Source organism: Schistocerca nitens, chromosome 12 (genome assembly GCF_023898315.1).
Source record: "Schistocerca nitens isolate TAMUIC-IGC-003100 chromosome 12, iqSchNite1.1, whole genome shotgun sequence".
NCBI classification, from domain to species: domain Eukaryota; kingdom Metazoa; phylum Arthropoda; class Insecta; order Orthoptera; family Acrididae; genus Schistocerca; species Schistocerca nitens.
In genome coordinates, this window is record NC_064625.1 from 46137041 (window position 1) to 46156415 (window position 19375).

Genomic DNA, 19375 nt, shown 5'->3' on the forward strand with positions numbered 1-19375 from the left:
GTACTGTATTCAGATGGTTATTTTCGTGTCCCATCCAGGGACAAAGTCTGATAGTTGTGTTTTCTTTTGTGACTGTTTGCATTGAGCACAGAAAGACAAATGAGGAACTGCAGTAATTTTGATATGATGAGCATATGTGTTATATTCACATCTGGTTGTAAAGTTTTCTTGCCTAAGGGAACACATCAAATTAAATTTAACATTTCATTGCAAACTTTTTTGGACATATTATTTTAAATCAATTGTTTCATGTTGTTTTCAAAAGTTTGAGTTTAAAAAATAATGCTTAGAACTGTTGTATTATGCCTACCTCCTCACCCCTAGCCCTTCCATTTAATGCTATGTTACAGAAAGGATGAATATGACATGGTCTAACAACTCCATGAAGATGGCACAAAAGTCTGTAGACATATAATAATCAGTGTATTTAATTTCAATATAATTTATAACTTAACTAATCAGTGCCACATCTTATTTCATTATTTTCAGTTTCAGTTGTCTTCTCATCACCGCTAAATGGCACACGGACTCACTCGGCTTCACAGTAACCACTGTATAAGTCTTGCCTAACAAGAATACAGAACAGCTGATATTGTACTGTGTTGCATTACCTTTTAAACAATTAATTACTTCTAACTTGTTCTTCCTCCCACCTTTATTCTACAAGAATTCTGCCTATTTTCCACCACTACATTCTTATTAAGTGATAGAATTTCCTGTGATTATAGAGTTTTTGGAATGTTTCAAGCACTTTACTAATTCCTTAATTCCCTATACCACTTTCCCTGTCATGATGATTCAAGCATTTATTACACCATTACCTGAAGGGGGAGTTACCACGCGTTCGTTGTCTGACCAAAAACTCTTCTCTCATTTTACTTTGCTAATCATGAATAAATCAAGTATCAGCCCAATTATTTACCCTTAAAGATCTTATACATTCAGTCTTCTTAAATTTGATCATGCTTCTACTTGTGGAATTCTGGTTTTGTTTACTACCTATTAAGCTGCCCCACACAATTCTTTCCTGAAAACTGACTTGATGCTTACTTTACCTTTTACAAAGGAAGAAACCACACTGGGTTTTCAGAGGATATATTTTCTGTCTTTCTTTAATAATATGGTACATGTTGTCTTCTGTATCTTAATATTGAAGAGAACAGATGTTACTCCTACCTTTGGAAGTAATTTCCCATCCTAAGGGTAATCTTTGTACCTTCTACACTGTGATCAAAAAGTCGAGCACATGAAAACAAATGAGTCTGTCAATAGGAGTTGCATTACATTCATTTGATTAGCCACAGCAAGAAAACACTACAGGTACTGTCAACAACAAATGAAGATGACAATGTAACAGGTAGGGGTCACGTAACATATGTAGCACTGAGCAGTTCTATGTTGTTTTCCCAACAGAAATGACTTTTAATTGTACAACAGTGTTTTGTCAATTGTTCAAAGGCACATGTTGTAGAAGCATTTCCTGGGAAATATCCAGGTACCACAGTGCTGAACAGTTGAACTATAATGAGATTAACTACCCATTTCCAGCAATGCAGATCTGTTGTAGTCATGAAGAGGGCCAGGAGACCAGCCATTTGGCAAACGTTGACTGGCTCAGGTGAGGAATGTGATGCTGCATTTTACTTCAAAAAGCATGAAGAGACTATCTGTCCAATCTCAGATTTTGTATGGTAGTCCTTATACTGTAACAGAGAAGTTAAAATTTCATGCAAATCACGTTTGTAGAGTGCAGGAATTGAAGGCACTAAACAAAGAAATGTAACTTATGTGCACACATGTTTTCGTCATTTGTTGATGCCCATGCAATTGCAGAACTGAACCATGTTTTGTTCACTGGTATGGCATGGTTTTATCTTAGTAGATATGTGAATACTTAAAACACTAAAATTTGTCCAACCAAAAATCCACACATATTTCATGAGAATACTTTGCACCATAGAAAACTGGAGTCTGGCATACCGCATCACGTCATCAAATAGTGAGCTCCATTTCCTTTTAAGTTGCAGTGAATAGTGTTGTGTACCAAGATACTGTCACACAGTTCATTTGACATCTTAAGGTGGATGTGCACGACTTTTCGATAACCCTGTACTTTGATATCAGTAGAATGAGGCTACTTCACATCCTACCAGTCAACAGTACCCATTGTGTGAAAGTTATGTAAAGTTTAGGAGCTACTACGATCAAATAGAGCATCCTTCAATTAACAGTCAATTAAGGTGATCCTAAAGTGGCCTTTTTAATGCTTGATTGACTCCCTTTCACAAACAAAAGAAAAAGATTTTTCTCTTATGAAACCAAAGGAATCCTCACAAAGTACTTAACTAGACAACACTGGCTTCCTCTTTGACACTTTTGTGACATGTAGGCGATGGATGGATGAATTACAGAAGTGCATATCATTGGATGGGGAGTATCAGTAATATCTACTACTAAAGTCATGGTATGCTGTTTCATAGCAAGAACTGAGCATGCCAATATGCACAGTCATTTCTGTGTGAGTAAAACTATTGTGAATAGAAGTTTTAGATATTCCCTTAAGAGGGGAGCAACATTCTGCCCACAGAAATCTAGTCCAAGCCCAGCCCATCATCAAAGAGGAATACCACGGACAGTGTCACACAATGTGATGCCTGAAACTGGCCGAGCTATAAATAAGCTATACTCTTCAATGGGTTGTTGGTGAGTTCCAGAAGTCCCTGGCACTTGTAGTTCTAGCAGTACGAGTACATAAGCGCTGTCTACGACGAAGTGCTCTGCACGTAGGTGCTACTCAGGCCTGTGATATGCTTTACCTTGCTCCTCGAACCTTCTCTGGCACAGAGAACACCTGCAGTCCCCTGTGTAACCGTCCTCAGAGTAGTCCTCCTCTGTAAGAGAAGACGTACAGCTCTCGTGTACAGATTTGGGCGGCATCCCAGCGAGAGTAAGCTTAACCGACAACACACTGCTGAGGGAGAAAGTTGCTTGCTTTCTTCATTAGCAGTACAACAAGACAAAAAGGCAAGATTCATTATGAAATTATAAGGTACTTAACTACTGCCTTCTTAGCACCTACCTTATAAAGCTTTATGTTACACTGGCTTTACAATAGCACACCCTAAGTTTCTCATGCTTAGAAGCATTATAATCATATAAGCAGTTAAAAATGTTACACATTAATAATATGTGCTTCAAATAACAGGACTGACCTGAACAGTTATAAACTACACATAAATGTTGAGGACATGGGAACTGATAACAAGTCTTAAAGCAGTAGGCCAGAGACATCACAACAAACCCTGTTCAGAGTTGTAAACAATTTTCATGTGAAGTTAATGGCACGGTGTTACAGATATGAGAAAATAATAAGTTTGGCAAAGGGAATAAATCTTAGAACTTAGATTTTCATCAACAGTAAGGTTATTACGGATGGGGCAGTTAGGCTAGGTTGAAGAAGGAACTGACATCAGCCTCACTGGAGGAACCATCTCCGAAACACTTCTACTAGTCCACGGTGACACTCATTGCACTGTCGTACAATAGTAACATTAGCATTTCTCGTACCTTATCTGATAGAGAGGGCTGCAAAGTTCAGATTGTTTCTTAGCTCTTCCTGTGCCACATGAAATTTTACTTTATGGGAGAATACAATGTCTCTGTAACAAGCAGGATTTCTCACAGTTTATCTGGAAAAGAGATAGGGCTACATATCTAACAGACTAGCTTGTTAACTCTGCCTGTCGTGCAGAGAATTTGATTTTGTGGAGCAAGGAAAGGTGAAAAAAATACTATAAAGCAGGGAAAGGTATAGACAATAACTGTGACTTTCACAAGGAAAACCTGTCATTTTATTAAGAGTTTAAATTGTTTCCTGCAATAGTCACAGGCGTGACAATGGAAAGCACTGGGAGGAAAATCCATAGACTTCGTAAGTTTTATACCATACCTCTTGTAGTGGAATGGACACCAGCTGTGATGTATATTTAAACAATGATTAATTACAGGCAATTTTACAATTTTGTGTTGTAATACCTTTTACAAAAGTACTGAAATGTTAATAATCAATATACTGAGTGGCCTTATGTTATGGAAGGGAAAGAATAAAAGCACTGCCTCCTAGTGTCAAGTATTGGCTGTGTAGTTGCGTAATATGGGTAGCTGTGATTCATTCAATGGGGTGTAGGTTTGCATTTGAGCAGTTATAGATGAACATGAAAATAAAAAGAAGGAAGGTGGCTAGAATGATATCATCTCCTCTCCTATCTTTCCTTCCCCTCCAATAATCAGGTGAATTGCAACAACTGAATCTCGTAAAATTAAGACTCAAACCAAATATGTATTAAGCACCATCCCAACAGTACAATTTAGCAACCTTTGTTGTAACAGAAGATTCATATGGTTAATTTAAGTTTAATTGCTATGTTGTTAACAATACCTCTAATTAGAACTATATTAAGGGATGGAATTTAAGTCACATTTCATCATTAAGACAATTTGCATCTACAGCCCATTTACTGTAAATGATAAAACATGTTTCTTTTGTATGCTAACCAATCTTTTTCTACAATTAAAACTAACAGCTGTTCAACATGCATATGGTGTCCTTATACAGTGGATGAAATTAAAGATCACCACAAGATGCACTTGATATGTGGCTATCAATGGAGAATTAAGAATTATAGAAAGGTACGGCATTGAAATTCTCTCTCTCTCTCTCTTTCACACACACATGTGTGCACACGTGCCCCCCCCCTCCCCCCCTCCCCCCCCCCCCCACCTCACACACACAAACACACAAATTTTGGCAGGTATTAAGTATTCAACTTAAAATGAATACATTGAATTTCACAAGTATCTGAACAATTCTATTAGTAAATAATATTTGTAGGTTAGCTTAGTGCTCATTTATACAAAACATTCCTAGCTGTTATGTCAGATTAATACTGTGTTAAGAAGGATACCTGCCTCTTGTGGCCAGTATCCACCTAGATACCTTACAGTGCATGCTGGAGGAAATACATGTAATGTCAAACTGTTACCCCCTCTCATTCTATTCAGAAATACACAAGAAGAACAAGCCTCATTATCCTCCCACAGAAGCAAAAATTTCATTTTTTTTATTGTTATGAGCATTACATCAGTGCTATGTTGTAGAAAGTCTATAGTTAATTTGGAATGCACACTCTGATTTTAAGTGTAATCTTTCAGGGGCTGTATATCACCACTATAGATTGTGTTGCTTCCATACTAATCACACAAACCATTGACCATTCATACACTTTTACCTAAATGTCCTTTACACCTTCCATTAATTCAGATTGTAAGCGTTCACAGTGATCAATAATACTAGAGGATTGGGCAGACAAGTCTTTCTTAAGTGATCTTTTTTATGGATCAATTGTGGTTCTGATGTACCCAGCTTCTGTCATCTGCTCTACCTGAGGCTAGAAGTGTGTGGGTGTTACACCTTAAATTGTCCCAGACGTACAGAAAAAGATAACTGGTAACTGTGATTTACCTATCAAGATTTTATTCCAGGTAAGTGATTACCCACATACTCAGTACTGTTTCAGAGGTGAAACTTCACTTTTGCAGGGTCAAATATTTGTGAATGATGAGACTGTAGGCATGGCCACAATGAGAACATTAACATATAATATTTAAAGGCACCAGTCTCCAATATATCTATACAAGAATACTTTGAAACAATTCTCAGTCATTCATTCTACCGTTACTAGTCTTGCATCACACCACACCCAGCACTATGTGCACCAGAAAAAGAAAGAGAGGTGACAACATGGCAAAGCTTTGTGCCGAGCCACATAGGCTTTTATTTCAAAGAACACTGAAATACACAGTGATGCACAAGTTTAAACGAATAGTCCCAGTGTTAACTCATTGTCTAGTGGTTAATGTTGCTGCCTCTAGATCACGGATCTCGGGTGTGATTCCCAGTTGTGTTAGTGGTTAATGTTGTTGCCTCTAGATCATGGATCTTGGGTGTGATTCCCAGTTGTGTCAAAAATTATATTCACCCTGGAACTGAGTGTTTGTGGTCTCCTAACCATTTCACCTCATCTTCATCACAAAAGACAGGCAAGTTGTCGAACTGAAGTCAAATAGAAAGACTTGCACTAGGCAGCTGAACAACTCCAAAGGGGGTGTCCTGGCTAATAATGCCACACAATCACTTCATTTCACTGCAAACCAATGAGCACCCTCATTATAAGTAATAAATTTCAAAATAATTAAAATACTACATGTTTATGACTGTTCCCAATGATACCCAGTTCATCCATGGAACAGTACCTCTGTACTAACTATTTTGCACAAGATTATAGTTTTCTATATTATGTCTTGAGATGCGTATTCCTTAGTGTGTAAACATTTTGAAAACTGAAGCATTGTCCTGCACAATCAGCAACATCTCTGCAGCATTTCAGGCAGAGTCTTTTTAATTGAATTTAATTGATGAAAGGAGAAAATATAAAAATGCAGTAAATGAAGCAGGCAAAAGGGAATATAAACGTCTCAAAAATGAGATCGACAGAAAGTGCAAAATGGCTAAGCAGGGATGGCTAGAGGACAAATGTAAGGATGTAGAGGCTTGTCTCACTAGGGGTAAGATAGATACTGCCTACAGGAAAATTCAAGAGACCTTTGGAGAGAAGAAAACTGCTTGTATGAATATCAAGAGCTCAGATGGCAACCCAGTTCTAAGCAAAGAAGGGAAAGCAGAAAGGTGGAAGGAGTATATAGAGGGTTTATACAAGGGTGATGTACTTGAGGACAATATTATGGAAATGGAAGAGGATGTAGATGAAGATGAAATGGGAGATAAGATACTGCGTGAAGAGTTTGACAGAGCACTGAGAGACCTGAGTCGAAACAAGGCCCCGGGAGTAGACAACATTCCATTAGAACTACTGATGGCCTTGGGAGAGCCAGTCATGACAAAACTCTACCATCTGGTGAGCAAGATGTATGAGACAGGCGAAATACCCACAGACTTCAAGAAGAATATAATAATTCCAATATCAAAGAAAGCAGGTGTTGACAGATGTGAAAATTACCGAACTATCAGTTTAATAAGTCACAGCTGCAAAATACTAACGCGAATTCTTTACAGATGAATGGAAAAACTGGTAGAAGCGGACCTCGGGGAAGATCAGTTTGGATTCCATAGAAATGTTGGAACACGTGAGGCAATACTAACCTTACGACTTATCTTAGAAGAAAGATTAAGAAAAGGCAAACCTACGTTTCTAGCATTTGTAGACTTAGAGAAAGCTTTTGACAACGTTAACTGGAATACTCTCTTTCAAATTCTGAAGGTGGCAGGGGTAAAATACAGGTAGCGAAAGGCTATTTACAATTTGTACAGAAACCAGATGGCAGTTATAAGAGTCGAGGGGCATGAAAGGGAAGCAGTGGTTGGGAAAGGAGTGAGACAGGGTTGTAGCCTCTCCCCGATGTTATTCAATCTGTATATTGAGCAAGCAGTAAAGGAAACAAAAGAAAAATTCGGAGTAGGTATTAAAATTCATGGAGAAGAAGTAAAAACTTTGAGGTTCGCCGATGACATTGTAATTCTGTCAGAGACAGCAAAGGACTTGGAAGAGCAGTTGAACGGAATGGACAGTGTCTTGAAAGGAGGATATAAGATGAACATCAACAAAAGCAAAACGAGGATAATGGAATGTAGTCAAATTAAATCGGGTGATGCTGAGGGGATTAGATTAGGAAATGAGACACTTAAAGTAGTAAAGGAGTTTTGCTAATTAGGGAGTAAAATAACTGATGATGGTCGAAGTACAGAGGATATAAAATGTAGACTGGCAATGGCAAGGAAATCGTTTCTGAAGAAGAGAAATTTGTTAACATCGAGTATAGATTTAAGTGTCAGGAAGTCGTTTCTGAAAGTATTTGTATGGAGTGTAGCCATGTATGGAAGTGAAACATGGACGATAACCAGTTTGGACAAGAAGAGAATAGAAGCTTTCGAAATGTGGTGCTACAGAAGAATGCTGAAGATAAGGTGGGTAGATCACATAACTAATGAGGAGGTATTGAATAGGATTGGGGAGAAGAGAAGTTTGTGGCACAACTTGACTAGAAGAAGGGATCGGTTGGTAGGACATGTTTTGAGGCATCAAGGGATCACAAATTTAGCATTGGAGGGCAGCGTGGAGGGTAAAAATCGTAGAGGGAGACCAAGAGATCAATACACTAAGCAGATTCAGAAGGATGTAGGTTGCAGTAGGTACTGGGAGATGAAGAAGCTTGCACAGGATAGAGTAGCATGGAGAGCTGCATCAAACCAGTCTCAGGACTGAAGACCACAACAACAACATTTCAGGGCTCTTATCTATCTTCTCCCAGTAATTCTTAAGAATTTAAAATTTGTGCTTTCTGTCACCTAGCACTTTCCTTTGGTCTAACCCATTTTTGAAACTGCCTTCACGTGCATTACTAGTCATTTGTTCTTCACATATCATAAGATACTTTCTCACTGAACTGTAAAATTTCATTATCTTTACAATATTTGTGGCATCAGGCTGTGTCCTTTTGAGTATAATATTTGATCTTAATTCATTTTAGTCTTTCTTCCATTAATAATGTTTCCAATACAGACAGCTCTCATTCACTGTTGAACTGTTATTAAAAATTTCAACTGTTATGGTTCTGTTCCCTCAAGAGCTTCTGGTTTTACTACATATGTGCAAACATCATAAATAAAACCCAGCAAAATGAGTTGTATAGTAATATTCCTTTGTCACTTTGTGTTTAATGATAAGTGATCTTACCTCACCTCCAATCCTACTTGTGTTTTATTTTTTTTTTTGGTATCTGCTATCTTCAAACTGCATTATGTAGGGCTGACAAATTTTCTACCTTTTTGTCACTTGGGTTGGTATTTTCTTCCTGTTCATTACCAATATGAATTTTGCTTTAATTAAATTTATAGGAAACTTCCAACTGAGTGTTCTGAAAAATTATTATTTTTCTGCTTTACCTTTCTTTATATTCCTATGTATCACCTCAACAACTGCAAAGGCTAGAGCATCTGTGTTACTCTGTACAATATTTGCAGTTAATACTTTCTTTTTGATTACAAACAATGAAATTAAATAGGAAGAGAAGGCCAACCTGCTTAAATCACCTAATGTTTCACTCAGTGTCACCATGAATTATTCTGATCTCTTGTAATCTTTGTAAAAGCAGTAACAAAATTTCCTATGTGAATCACACAAAAAATCCTAGCATTTAAAATATACTGTGATAGTTCTTGAAGGCAAATTATGTATAATGACGTTTTTGCTGGGGTCTTCAGTCCATTCTACAGTCTACAAGAGTCGCTTATTACAGCTCTCCATACTATTCTATCCTGTGTGAGCTTCTTCATCTCCCAGTACCTACTGCAACCTACATCTTTATGAATCTGCTTATTGTATTCATCTCTTGGTCTCCCTCTATGATTTTTACCCTCCACACTACCCTCAAATAGTAAACTGGTCATCCATTGATGTCTCAGAATGTGTCCTATCAGCCGATCCCTTCTTTTGGTCAAGTTGTGCCACAAAGTTCTTGTCTCCCATTTCTATTCAGTATTTCCTCATTAGTTACATGATTGAGCCATCTAATCTTCAGCATTCTTCTGTAGCACCACATTTCAAAAACGTCTATAAACTGTTTATTGTCCATTTTCACTCATACACATGGCTACACTCCAGACAAATACCTTCAGAAAAGACTTCCACACTGAAATCTGTATTTGATGTTAATATATTCTTCTTCTTTAGAAATGCTTTTCTTGCTACTGCGTCTACATTTTATCACAGTCATCAGTAATTTTGCTGACCAAATATAAAACTCATCTAATATTTTCAGAGTCTCATTTCCTAATCTGATTCCCTTAGTATCACTTCATTTAATTCAATTACATTCCATTATCCTTGCTTTGCTTTTGTTGATTTCATCTTATATTCTTCTTTCAAAACATTGTCCGTTCCATTCAACTGCTCTTCAAAGCCCTCTCCCTGACAGACTTTCAATCTCATCAGCAAACCTTGAATTTTTTATTTCTTCTCCCTGAATTTTAATTCCTACACATTTTTCTTTGGTTGCCTTCACTGCTTGTTCAGTGCACAAATTTAATAACATCACAGATAGACTACAAACCTGTCTCACTTCCTTCTCAACCACTGCTTCCCTTCCATGCCCTTTGACCATTATTACTGCTGTCTGATTAGTTGTAAATAGCCTTTCACTCCCTGCATTTTACTCCTGCTACTTTCAGAATTTCAAAGAGAGTATACCAGTCAACACTGTCAAAAGCTTTCTCTGGGTCTACAAATGCTATAAATACAGGTTTGCCTTATCTTAACCTGTATTCTAAGATAAGGTGTAGGGTCAGTATTGCCTCATGTGTTCCTACATTTCCCCAGAATCCAAACGGATTTTCCCCGAGGTCTGCTTCTACCTGTTCTTCCAGTCTTCTGTATAGAATGACTTATTAAACTGATAGTTCGATAATTTTCACACCTGTCAGCAACTACTTTCTTTGGAATTGTAATTACCACATTATTCTTAGTTCTGGGGGTATTTTGTCTGTCTCGCACATCTTGCATACTGGATGGAAGAGTTTTGTCAAGGCGGGCTCTCCCAAGGCTATCAGTAGTTCCAACAGAGTGTTGTCTACTCCTGAGGCCTTATTTTGACTTGGGTCTTTCAGAGCTTTGTCAAATTCTTCTCACAGTATCATATCTTCCATCTCATCTGCATCTGCATCCACTTCCTTTTCTATAATATTGCTTTCAAGTTCATCTTCCCTGTATAGACCCTCTATATACTCCTTCCATCTTTCAGCTTTCCCTTCTTTACTTAGGACTGGTTTATCATCTGAGCTCTTAATATTCATACTGCTGCTACTATCATCCCCAAAGGCCTCTTTAATTTCCTTGTATGTGGTATCTATCTTTCCCTAGTGAAATATGCTTCTAAATCCTTACATTTGTCCTCTAGCCACCCCTGCTTGGTAATTCTGCACTTCCTGTCAATCTCATTTTTTAGACGTATATAAAAACACAGATGTTGTGACTTACTGAACGAAAGTGCTGGCAGGTCGATAGACACACAAACAAACACAAACATACACATGAAATTCAAGCTTTCCCAACAAACTGTTGCCTCATCAGGAAAGAGGGAAGGAGAGGGAAAGACGAAAGGATATGGGTTTTAAGGGAGAGGGTAAGGAGTCATTCCAATCCCGGGAACGGAAAGACTTACCTTAGGGGGAAAGAAGGACAGGTATACACTCGCACACACACACATATCCATCCGCACATACACAGACACCTGTCCGCTCCCAGGACTGGAATGACTCCTTACCCTCTTCCTTAAAACCCACATCCTTTCGTCTTTCCCTCTCCTTCCCTCTTTCCTGATGAGGCAACAGTTTGTTGCGAAAGCTTGAATTTTGTGTGTATGTTTGTATTTGTTTGTGTGTCTATCGACCTGCCACCACTTTTGTTCGGTAAGTCACAACATCTGTGTTTTTAGATATATTTTTCCCACGTGGAATGTTTCCCTCTATTATATTCATTTTTTAGACATTTTTATTCCCTTTCACATGCTTTATTTGCTGCATTTTTATATTTTCCCCTTTCATCAGGTAAATTCAATATCTCTTACGTTCCCTAAGGATTTCTATTAGGCCTTGTCTTTTTATCTATTTGATCCTCTGCTACCTTCACTATTTCATCTCTTTAAGCTACCCATTCATCTTCTACTGTATTCCTTTCTCCTGTTCTAGTCAGCCATTGCCTGATACTCCCTCTGAAGCTCTCAACAACCTTTGGTTCTCTCAACTTATGCAGGTCCTATATTTCCTTACTTTCCTACCTTTTTCCAATTTGTTCATTTTTAAGCTACAGTTCATAACCAATAAATTGTGATCAGAGTCCACATCTGTCCCTGGAAATGTCTTACAATTTAAAATCTAGCTCCTAAATCTCTGTCTAACCATTATATAATCAAGCTGAAACTTTCTGGTGTCTCCAGGTCTCTTCCATGTACACTACAATTAAATTTTTGCCTCCTTTAACTATCTGAAAAATTTCCTTTATCTCATCATTCATTTCCTCAATTTCTTCATCATCTGCAGAGCTACTTGGCATGTAAACTTTTACTACTGTGGTAGGCATGCGCTTCGTGTCTATCTTCACTATGATAATGCATTTATGATGCTGTTCATAGTAGCTTACCTGCGTTCCTACTTTCTTATTTATTACCAAACCCACTCCTGCGTTACCCCTATTTGACTTAATGGTATTGTGGCGTAGAGTACCATAAATATCGATATTCGTTCAGTATGTAGGTGTGCTATCTTTGAGGAGAGGGCTTTGGGCAGGATGTTGGACACTAACAGGAGTTAGCCTCTGGACTTGTATCTGTGTAGAAGCGAAGTGCTAATAAATCTATATTGGAGAGAATTCTAGTTGTTTACCTACAACTATACCTTTATTCCTCATTGGTGACCCCATTTTTTTGTGTAATACCCGCCCGAGTTACCGCCCGAAGGTTATTTACGCGCCTACCGTGTCGGGTTTCTTCGCAATCGCGAGGGCCTTTGTTCAGCTCCAGACAATGGCCTTTCAGCACTCACCGCCACACTGATTTCAGCAACATCTCTCCAGCACTCCTGCCGTCGTAGTGGACATGCCGCAAGACTCTTCAGAATCCTTCAGCCAGAACATGCAGTGGAATTCATCGAGTGCCACCGGTTTCTTCCAACCGCCAACGGTCACGGACTCTGGCTTTGTTAGCCTAGACCTTCCCACGTGTTCTCCACAGAGTGTTGTTCAGAACATTCCTACTCCTGTGTTGAACGCACAATTCAATACAGTTCATGGCGTCAAGCGAAGTTTTGCTACTTTGGAAAATCCAGTAGTAAATTCAAACTCGAATCAGTTCCCGCCACGTGTGTATCCTTCCGCTCCGGCTAGTCAAGAGGTGCTCAATGCTTGCCAAACAGCAAATATCACACCGAGTGTGCATCCTAGTGGACGTGTGTGGGATCCTTGTGTTGCTTCTAATCAAGTCAACAATTCTATGCTGGTCAGTAATTACTCGGACATCTACAACCAGCCCCACCACTCACGGTCGAGTGAATATAGTGTGCATAATGGACATTCACCGGCGTACTTAAGTACTTGTGGCTTCTCTCCTAGCTACCACGTCAATGAGAATGCACATTTGGACTACGATCCTCACACCGTTCGAGCGTCCGTCGCTTCTCAGCCGCCCCCACGGTGTCAAGTGAATTTCGCGATTCCCGCATTACGGGACGCCAATAATTCGGATTCGCTATCTTCTGCATGCTCTACTTCTGTCCGAAGTAATAGGCGCACCTCCGCAGTGACTGCAGTGCCGAATCTGCCGAAACTACCAGACTTCAAACCTGCTCACCCAGAGTTCTGGTTTAACCTGGTTGAGCAAACATTCAATGTCTGTGCTTTGGACGATGATGCATGCTTTGCATGCTTCACCTGCCTCATGAACCATCTTCACGACTGCGTTGATTTAATTTATGATCTGGTCAAAGCACCCCCCCCCCCCCACCCTCCCCCCCACCCAGCTGGGAAGTATGCTGTGGTGAAACAGACGATACTGGTGCACGTCTCAAAAACCAGGAGAGAAAATGTGCGACAGCTCATCTACGAAGAGCGTCTCAGCGACAGGTCTCCGTCCCAGCTGTGGCGGTGTGCATCCGTCTTCTCGTAGATGAGCAAGCTATGCCTGATGACACGCTCGCAGAAATCTGGACTGAAAAGCTGCCTTTACCTGTCCAGACTGCAATATCTGCGTATGAAGATAGGCCAGTAAATGAACGTTTATGCGCCGCCGACAGAGCATACTCCGCCAGGCAACATGAGCTCCGTGCACTGCATTCAGGACGTGACCGTACTATGACGCTTTCTGACACCACGTCCTTGTCTGGTGCTGCTAATAACAAGTTTGTTAAACTAGCCACCCTGCCTGTACCTTCAACTCCCAGCAACGACAGTGCATCGGCCTCTGTGGAAGACTCTGGGTCACATACTCCGTCACTTAGCAACTACCCACAGGAGCACAGGCCCGCTCAACCTTACTGTTTCTTCCACGCAAGATTCAGGGAGCAAGCTCGCAAATGCCAGCCACTGTGTTCTTACCCAAACTCCAACTGCAGGTAGGTTACGGTGCCACCTCCTGCGATGCAAACAACGGGCACCATCCAACGTTGCACTCCGTTTCGGACAACAACAGTAAGTGTGGTCGAGTCTATGTTTGCGATTTACAATCAAGTGTACGTTTTCTGGTTGACACTGGCGCAGACATCTCTTTGCTGCCGGTTCGCTTAGCAACCAATAAAGTGCAACCACACAAAACAGTACTTCGTGCAGTGAACTTGTCTACCCTACAGTGTTTGGGTTCTACTTTGTATACAGTGAAATTTTCTCCCGGGTGCAAGCTGGAGTGGATGTTTTTAGTGTCAACAATTGAAGAACCTATTCTCGGAATTGATTTCCTCAAGCACTATCAGTTGTCACTAGATTTTCTGCAAAATACTGTGTTTTACCCCCCTCCCCTTAACAAACATATTCCTTTCGCTCCACCGAGTGACAGTTCGGCTAACACCAAACATGTGTGCTGTGCTAAGAAGTGTTTCAACCTATCCTTGTAGCTGCAATCTCGGACAAACAAGTGGCTAGTGGAGTGTGCCAAGTCTTTGAAGTTGCAGATGGAATGTACGGAAATGCTGCTGCATCTCCGCAACATACACCACGAGCTGTCCTCCACACAACAACGCCTCGCGGCACTACAAGGAGACGACTTGTCGTCTACAGACAAGGTCAGTCCGTGCCAATCTGGTGTTCCCGTGCCTGCGCACATTAACGACAGTGTTGTGAACTCTGTAAACTGTGTCAGCACCCCCTTTTGTAATGACAGTGTATGCCCGAGTGCTCATGCTCCTTGCGTTCCGAATGGACAATTAACTTGCCACGCTCGTGGCAATGAACTACGGCCATCTGCTGTTCGGCCACTCCCACTCGTGCCTACAGCGCTCGTAGCGGCACGGCCCGCTACCAAGAACCAGTGTACCAACCTCACCCATGTTAACACGCGTGCGGTCCTTACGCAGCCTACGAGCGGTTGGCACACCTGTACTTCTGTGCCCTCAGTGCCACAGCTTTGCCCGTCCGCCACTGCCTCCTATGCTTCATGGACATCCGACTGTCGTGCCGCGCCACGTATTGCAGTGGCCACTAATGGCACAGTTCATCGGTTACGTCTAACCGATGGGCCGCCCATATCACAACGCCCATGCTGCCTCAAGCTGGAATTTATGAAAATTGCAAAAGAACAATTAGATGATCTATTACAAAAGGGAATAACTGAACCTTCTTCCAGTTACTGGGCTAGTCCTATCCTGTTTGACTTGGCGTATGGTCGGAGACTATAGGCGTTTAAATGCCCACACCATCATTGATAAATATTGCAGACTTCAATCATGCACTCGCAGGTGCAAAGTACTTCTCTGTTTTGGACTGTAAGCACACATTTCATCAGATTCCTATGGCTCCGGAGCATATTGAAAAGACTGCCATAACCACCCCCTTCAGGCTGTTTCAATACAAATTTATGCCGTTTGGGTTGAAAAATGCCCCCCAAACGTGGCAGCGTTTCATCAATCAAACTTTATTCCATCTAGACTTTTGTTTCGTGTACATGGATGACGTATTGGTTTTTGCTTCTACTTTGGAACAGAGTGAGGAGCGTGTTCAAGTCGTGACAGATATTTTAGCAGCCGCTGGTATTGAACTGAACAATAAAAAGACTCAATTGCACCAGTCATCCGTCACATTCCTAGGTTATGTTGTGTCATCGGACGGTCTGACACCACCACAGGACAAGATCAAGCCTGTTCTTGAGATGCTACGCCCCCAGACCTATAGCGAATTACTCAGGTTCATCGGAACAGTTAATTATTACCGTAAACATTTGCCAGCCGCTTCTGCGGTGCAGGCTCCTCTCACAGATGCTCTCGCTGGCCCACAACAAACTTCTGGCACCCACCAGGTCCCATGGACGCTGGACATGGACAAGGCATTTAACGAACTCAAACAGCTGTTGGCCTCCGCTGCCACTATTGCTCACCCACGTGCGGACGCCACAATGTTTATCACTACCGACGCTAGTGACAATGCTATCGGCGCAGTACTGAGTCAGTCATACAACAATGTTACGACCCCCCTGCAGCTTTTCTCAAAAAGCTATACAACGCGCAGAAGAAATACTCAGCATTCGATGGAGAATTACTTGCAGTTTACGAGGCCATAAGACACTTCAGAACTGATGTTGAGGGACGAGATTTCTATGTGCTCACTGATCACAAGCCGTTGGTTCCTGCCATAAAAAATCCTGCAGCTGATCCGCCCCCACGACGCTTTCGTCACATCGATTACATCTTGCAATTTACAAATGACATTCGCTACATCCGAGGAGTGGACAATGTGGTTGCTGATTTTCTCTCGCGTGTTGGTGCTGTCACAACCTTAATTGACTTAATGGACATACCTCGGTTGCAATCGGCAGATCCCGATACCGTGCAGTTAATTTTGGACTACAGCTCCTCTCTCCAACCAGTACGCTCTACTTTCCCTGGCATATCCGACTTAGTGTGGTGTGATGAATCGACTGGTGCATTGCGGCCATTCATTCTTAAGCCCCTTCAACGCCAGGTCTTTGACAAATTACACACACTAGCACATCCTGGTGTCAAAGCTTCCACCCGTCTGGTAGCTGAACGGTTTGTCTGGAGAGACACGCGCCGCGACTGTCAGTCTTGGGCCAGGGCATGCATGTTGTGTCAACAGAACAAAGTTGCCAGGCACACTTCTCCACCCCTTGGCTGTTTTGCCCATCCGGCAGGCCGGTTTCACCACGTTCGTGTCGACCTTGTAGGCCCTTTGCCCCCCTCTGAGGGTTTCCGTTACTTGTTTACAGCTATTGACAGGATGACTCGGTGGGCTGAGACTGTGCCTATTCTGAACATTACCTCTGAGACAGTAAGTCGAGCATTCTTAGATTCGTGGATCTCTAGATTTGGCTCACCTGTTTACCTCACCACTGACCAGGGGCGACAATTTGATTCTTCAGTTTTCTCTGATTTATGTAAAATGTGCGGTATTGTCAAAATTCATACTTGTGAATACCACCCCCAAAGCAATGGGCTCGTCGAGCGATGGCATTGCACCTTAAAGTCTGCCTTGTGTTGCCATGACTCACTATGGACAGAGGCACTGCCCTTCGTGCTTCTTGGCCTTCGTGCGACTTTCAAGGAAGACCTCAAGGGTTCTGTAGCCGAGTTTGTGTATGGCCAACCTCTGGTTTTGCCTGGAGAATTAGTCACTCCCACCCCACTTACACGGCCCTCTGAACTCCCTTCACTTCTCGAGCGGGTGCGCTTGCACTGCAGCAAAATTCAGCCGCCACCTCCGGTTGCTCATACACCTCCGCACGTGTACGTTATGCGCACGCTAGGCTCTTATGAGTACGTGTTTCTCAGAGATGACTCAATCAAAGCTTCGCTTCAGTCGCCCTACACAGGTGCTTACAAGGTCGTCAAACGCTCAGAGAATAACGTGGATCTCCTTATAAAAGACTCTGTAACCACGGTCTCACTCAACCGAGTGAAACCAGCTTTCATTGAGCCTCAGGTGAACCTCCCTGATTCTGCCCATATTTCTTCCACTCCTGCTTCGAGCGGCCATCCACCTTCCCATACCATGCATTCGGGTATCGATTCTCCACAGCGTGCTTCTCTGCCGAGCACTGCTCCTTCTCTGTGTTCATCTAATTTGAGTGGCCAATCTTTTCGGGGTTTTACTCCTCACAGCCCTCGCAGTCGAACTGCCAATCACTCGGATTCTACCATTGTCTTACCCTCTTCATGTGACAGCTCTTTGTCACGCTGTTCAATCCACACTGGCTCCTCGTTGCCTTCAGCCACGCTCCCTCATCTGTCAGCTGATCGCCCGAGGTTGTCGCCTGCGCCGTCCAGTGCACCTGCCACCCCCCTCTTAGCAGATGCTTCCCCCTGCCATGGCTTTCCCACACCTCCCTGCCTCCCTACCATTGCTCGTACAGGTGCCACCCAAGAATTCACAACACATGTACACCCTGATGACATACATAAATTATCTGTTGTCGTAGATGGTGATACGGTGTGTGTGGTACTCGCGTGTGACAATGTTGAGGGAGGAAGTGCAGAATCTCGTGTCGTGCGCCACTTTAAATTGAGCAGAAGTGCTGCGTGTGGCAATTTACGTGCTTTTGTTAGACCCTCTGGCAAGGTCATTCCCCACCTGCCTGCTGACGAAGTGCTACACCTCCACTCCAGGACGGGACGTCGTCTTCAGCCGCCGGCATCGCTTGCCGACTTCGCCATCGACGTACTGGGTTTAACCCCCCGGTCTCCTACCAATCGACCGCTTCCGCCTGATGCAGAAGAACTGTACGTTACCTTCCTAACTTCTCACCCCCCCATTCACAGGGACGTACTCCATACTGTGCGGGGGGAGGGGGGGAGTTATGTGTCGTAGAGCGCCATAAATATTGATATTCGTTCAGTCCGTAGGTGTGCTAGCTTTGAGGGGAGGGCTTTGTGCAGGATGTTGGACACTAACAGGAGTTAGCCTCCAGACTAGAGAGTGGAGAGAATTCTAGTTGTTTACCTACAACTATACCTTTATTCCTCAGTATCAATCACTGCTTGTGATGCATCTATGAAGACAGAGTAGTCTGATTTCCTCTAATACAGAAGAAACAAATGACAGTGAAAATAGAAAATACAGCTCAGCACATACCTCAGGGATATGCTGTTCATTAATCACAAATTTATTATTAACTATACAACACAAAATGCAATTTCTTTTAAAATGAATAGTACACAGAACTAGCAAAATATAATTAGCATTTACTCTAAATAAAATATCAAAAAAAAGGTGTTTTTGTTCAACACTTCAAGAATAAATGGGTCTTGAGACAGAAACAAACATATGCCAAGGTTTGCTCTTATATTGCAGCATTCAACTGCTCACTCAGTTCTGGACCATGAGGTGGCTACACTTCATAACCATCACTCAGAACTCAATGAGACCAGCACAGATGCTTGCATCTACACCACAGTGCACTGTCTCCGTACTGCTCCACGGTAGGCCGCACATTGCAGCACTTTGGACATCGCTCCCACGGCCACTTGGGATGAGACTCCCCAATGGGATTGGTAGTTTGGTATTGGGTCAATGGACTTCATTTCTGTTACTCT

General features: G+C 41.9%; 1 protein-coding gene across 1 annotated transcript in view; it reads right to left on the reverse strand.

The window, feature by feature from the left end:
* LOC126215068 (glutamate-gated chloride channel) overlaps window positions 1-19375 on the reverse strand; it is a 438289-nt gene that overhangs the window by 95313 nt on the left and 323601 nt on the right. The window contains exon 8 of the mRNA XM_049941716.1: window positions 2817-2891. Coding sequence (XP_049797673.1) covers window positions 2817-2891 — 75 coding nt within the window. The remainder of the gene's footprint in view (window positions 1-2816; window positions 2892-19375) is intronic.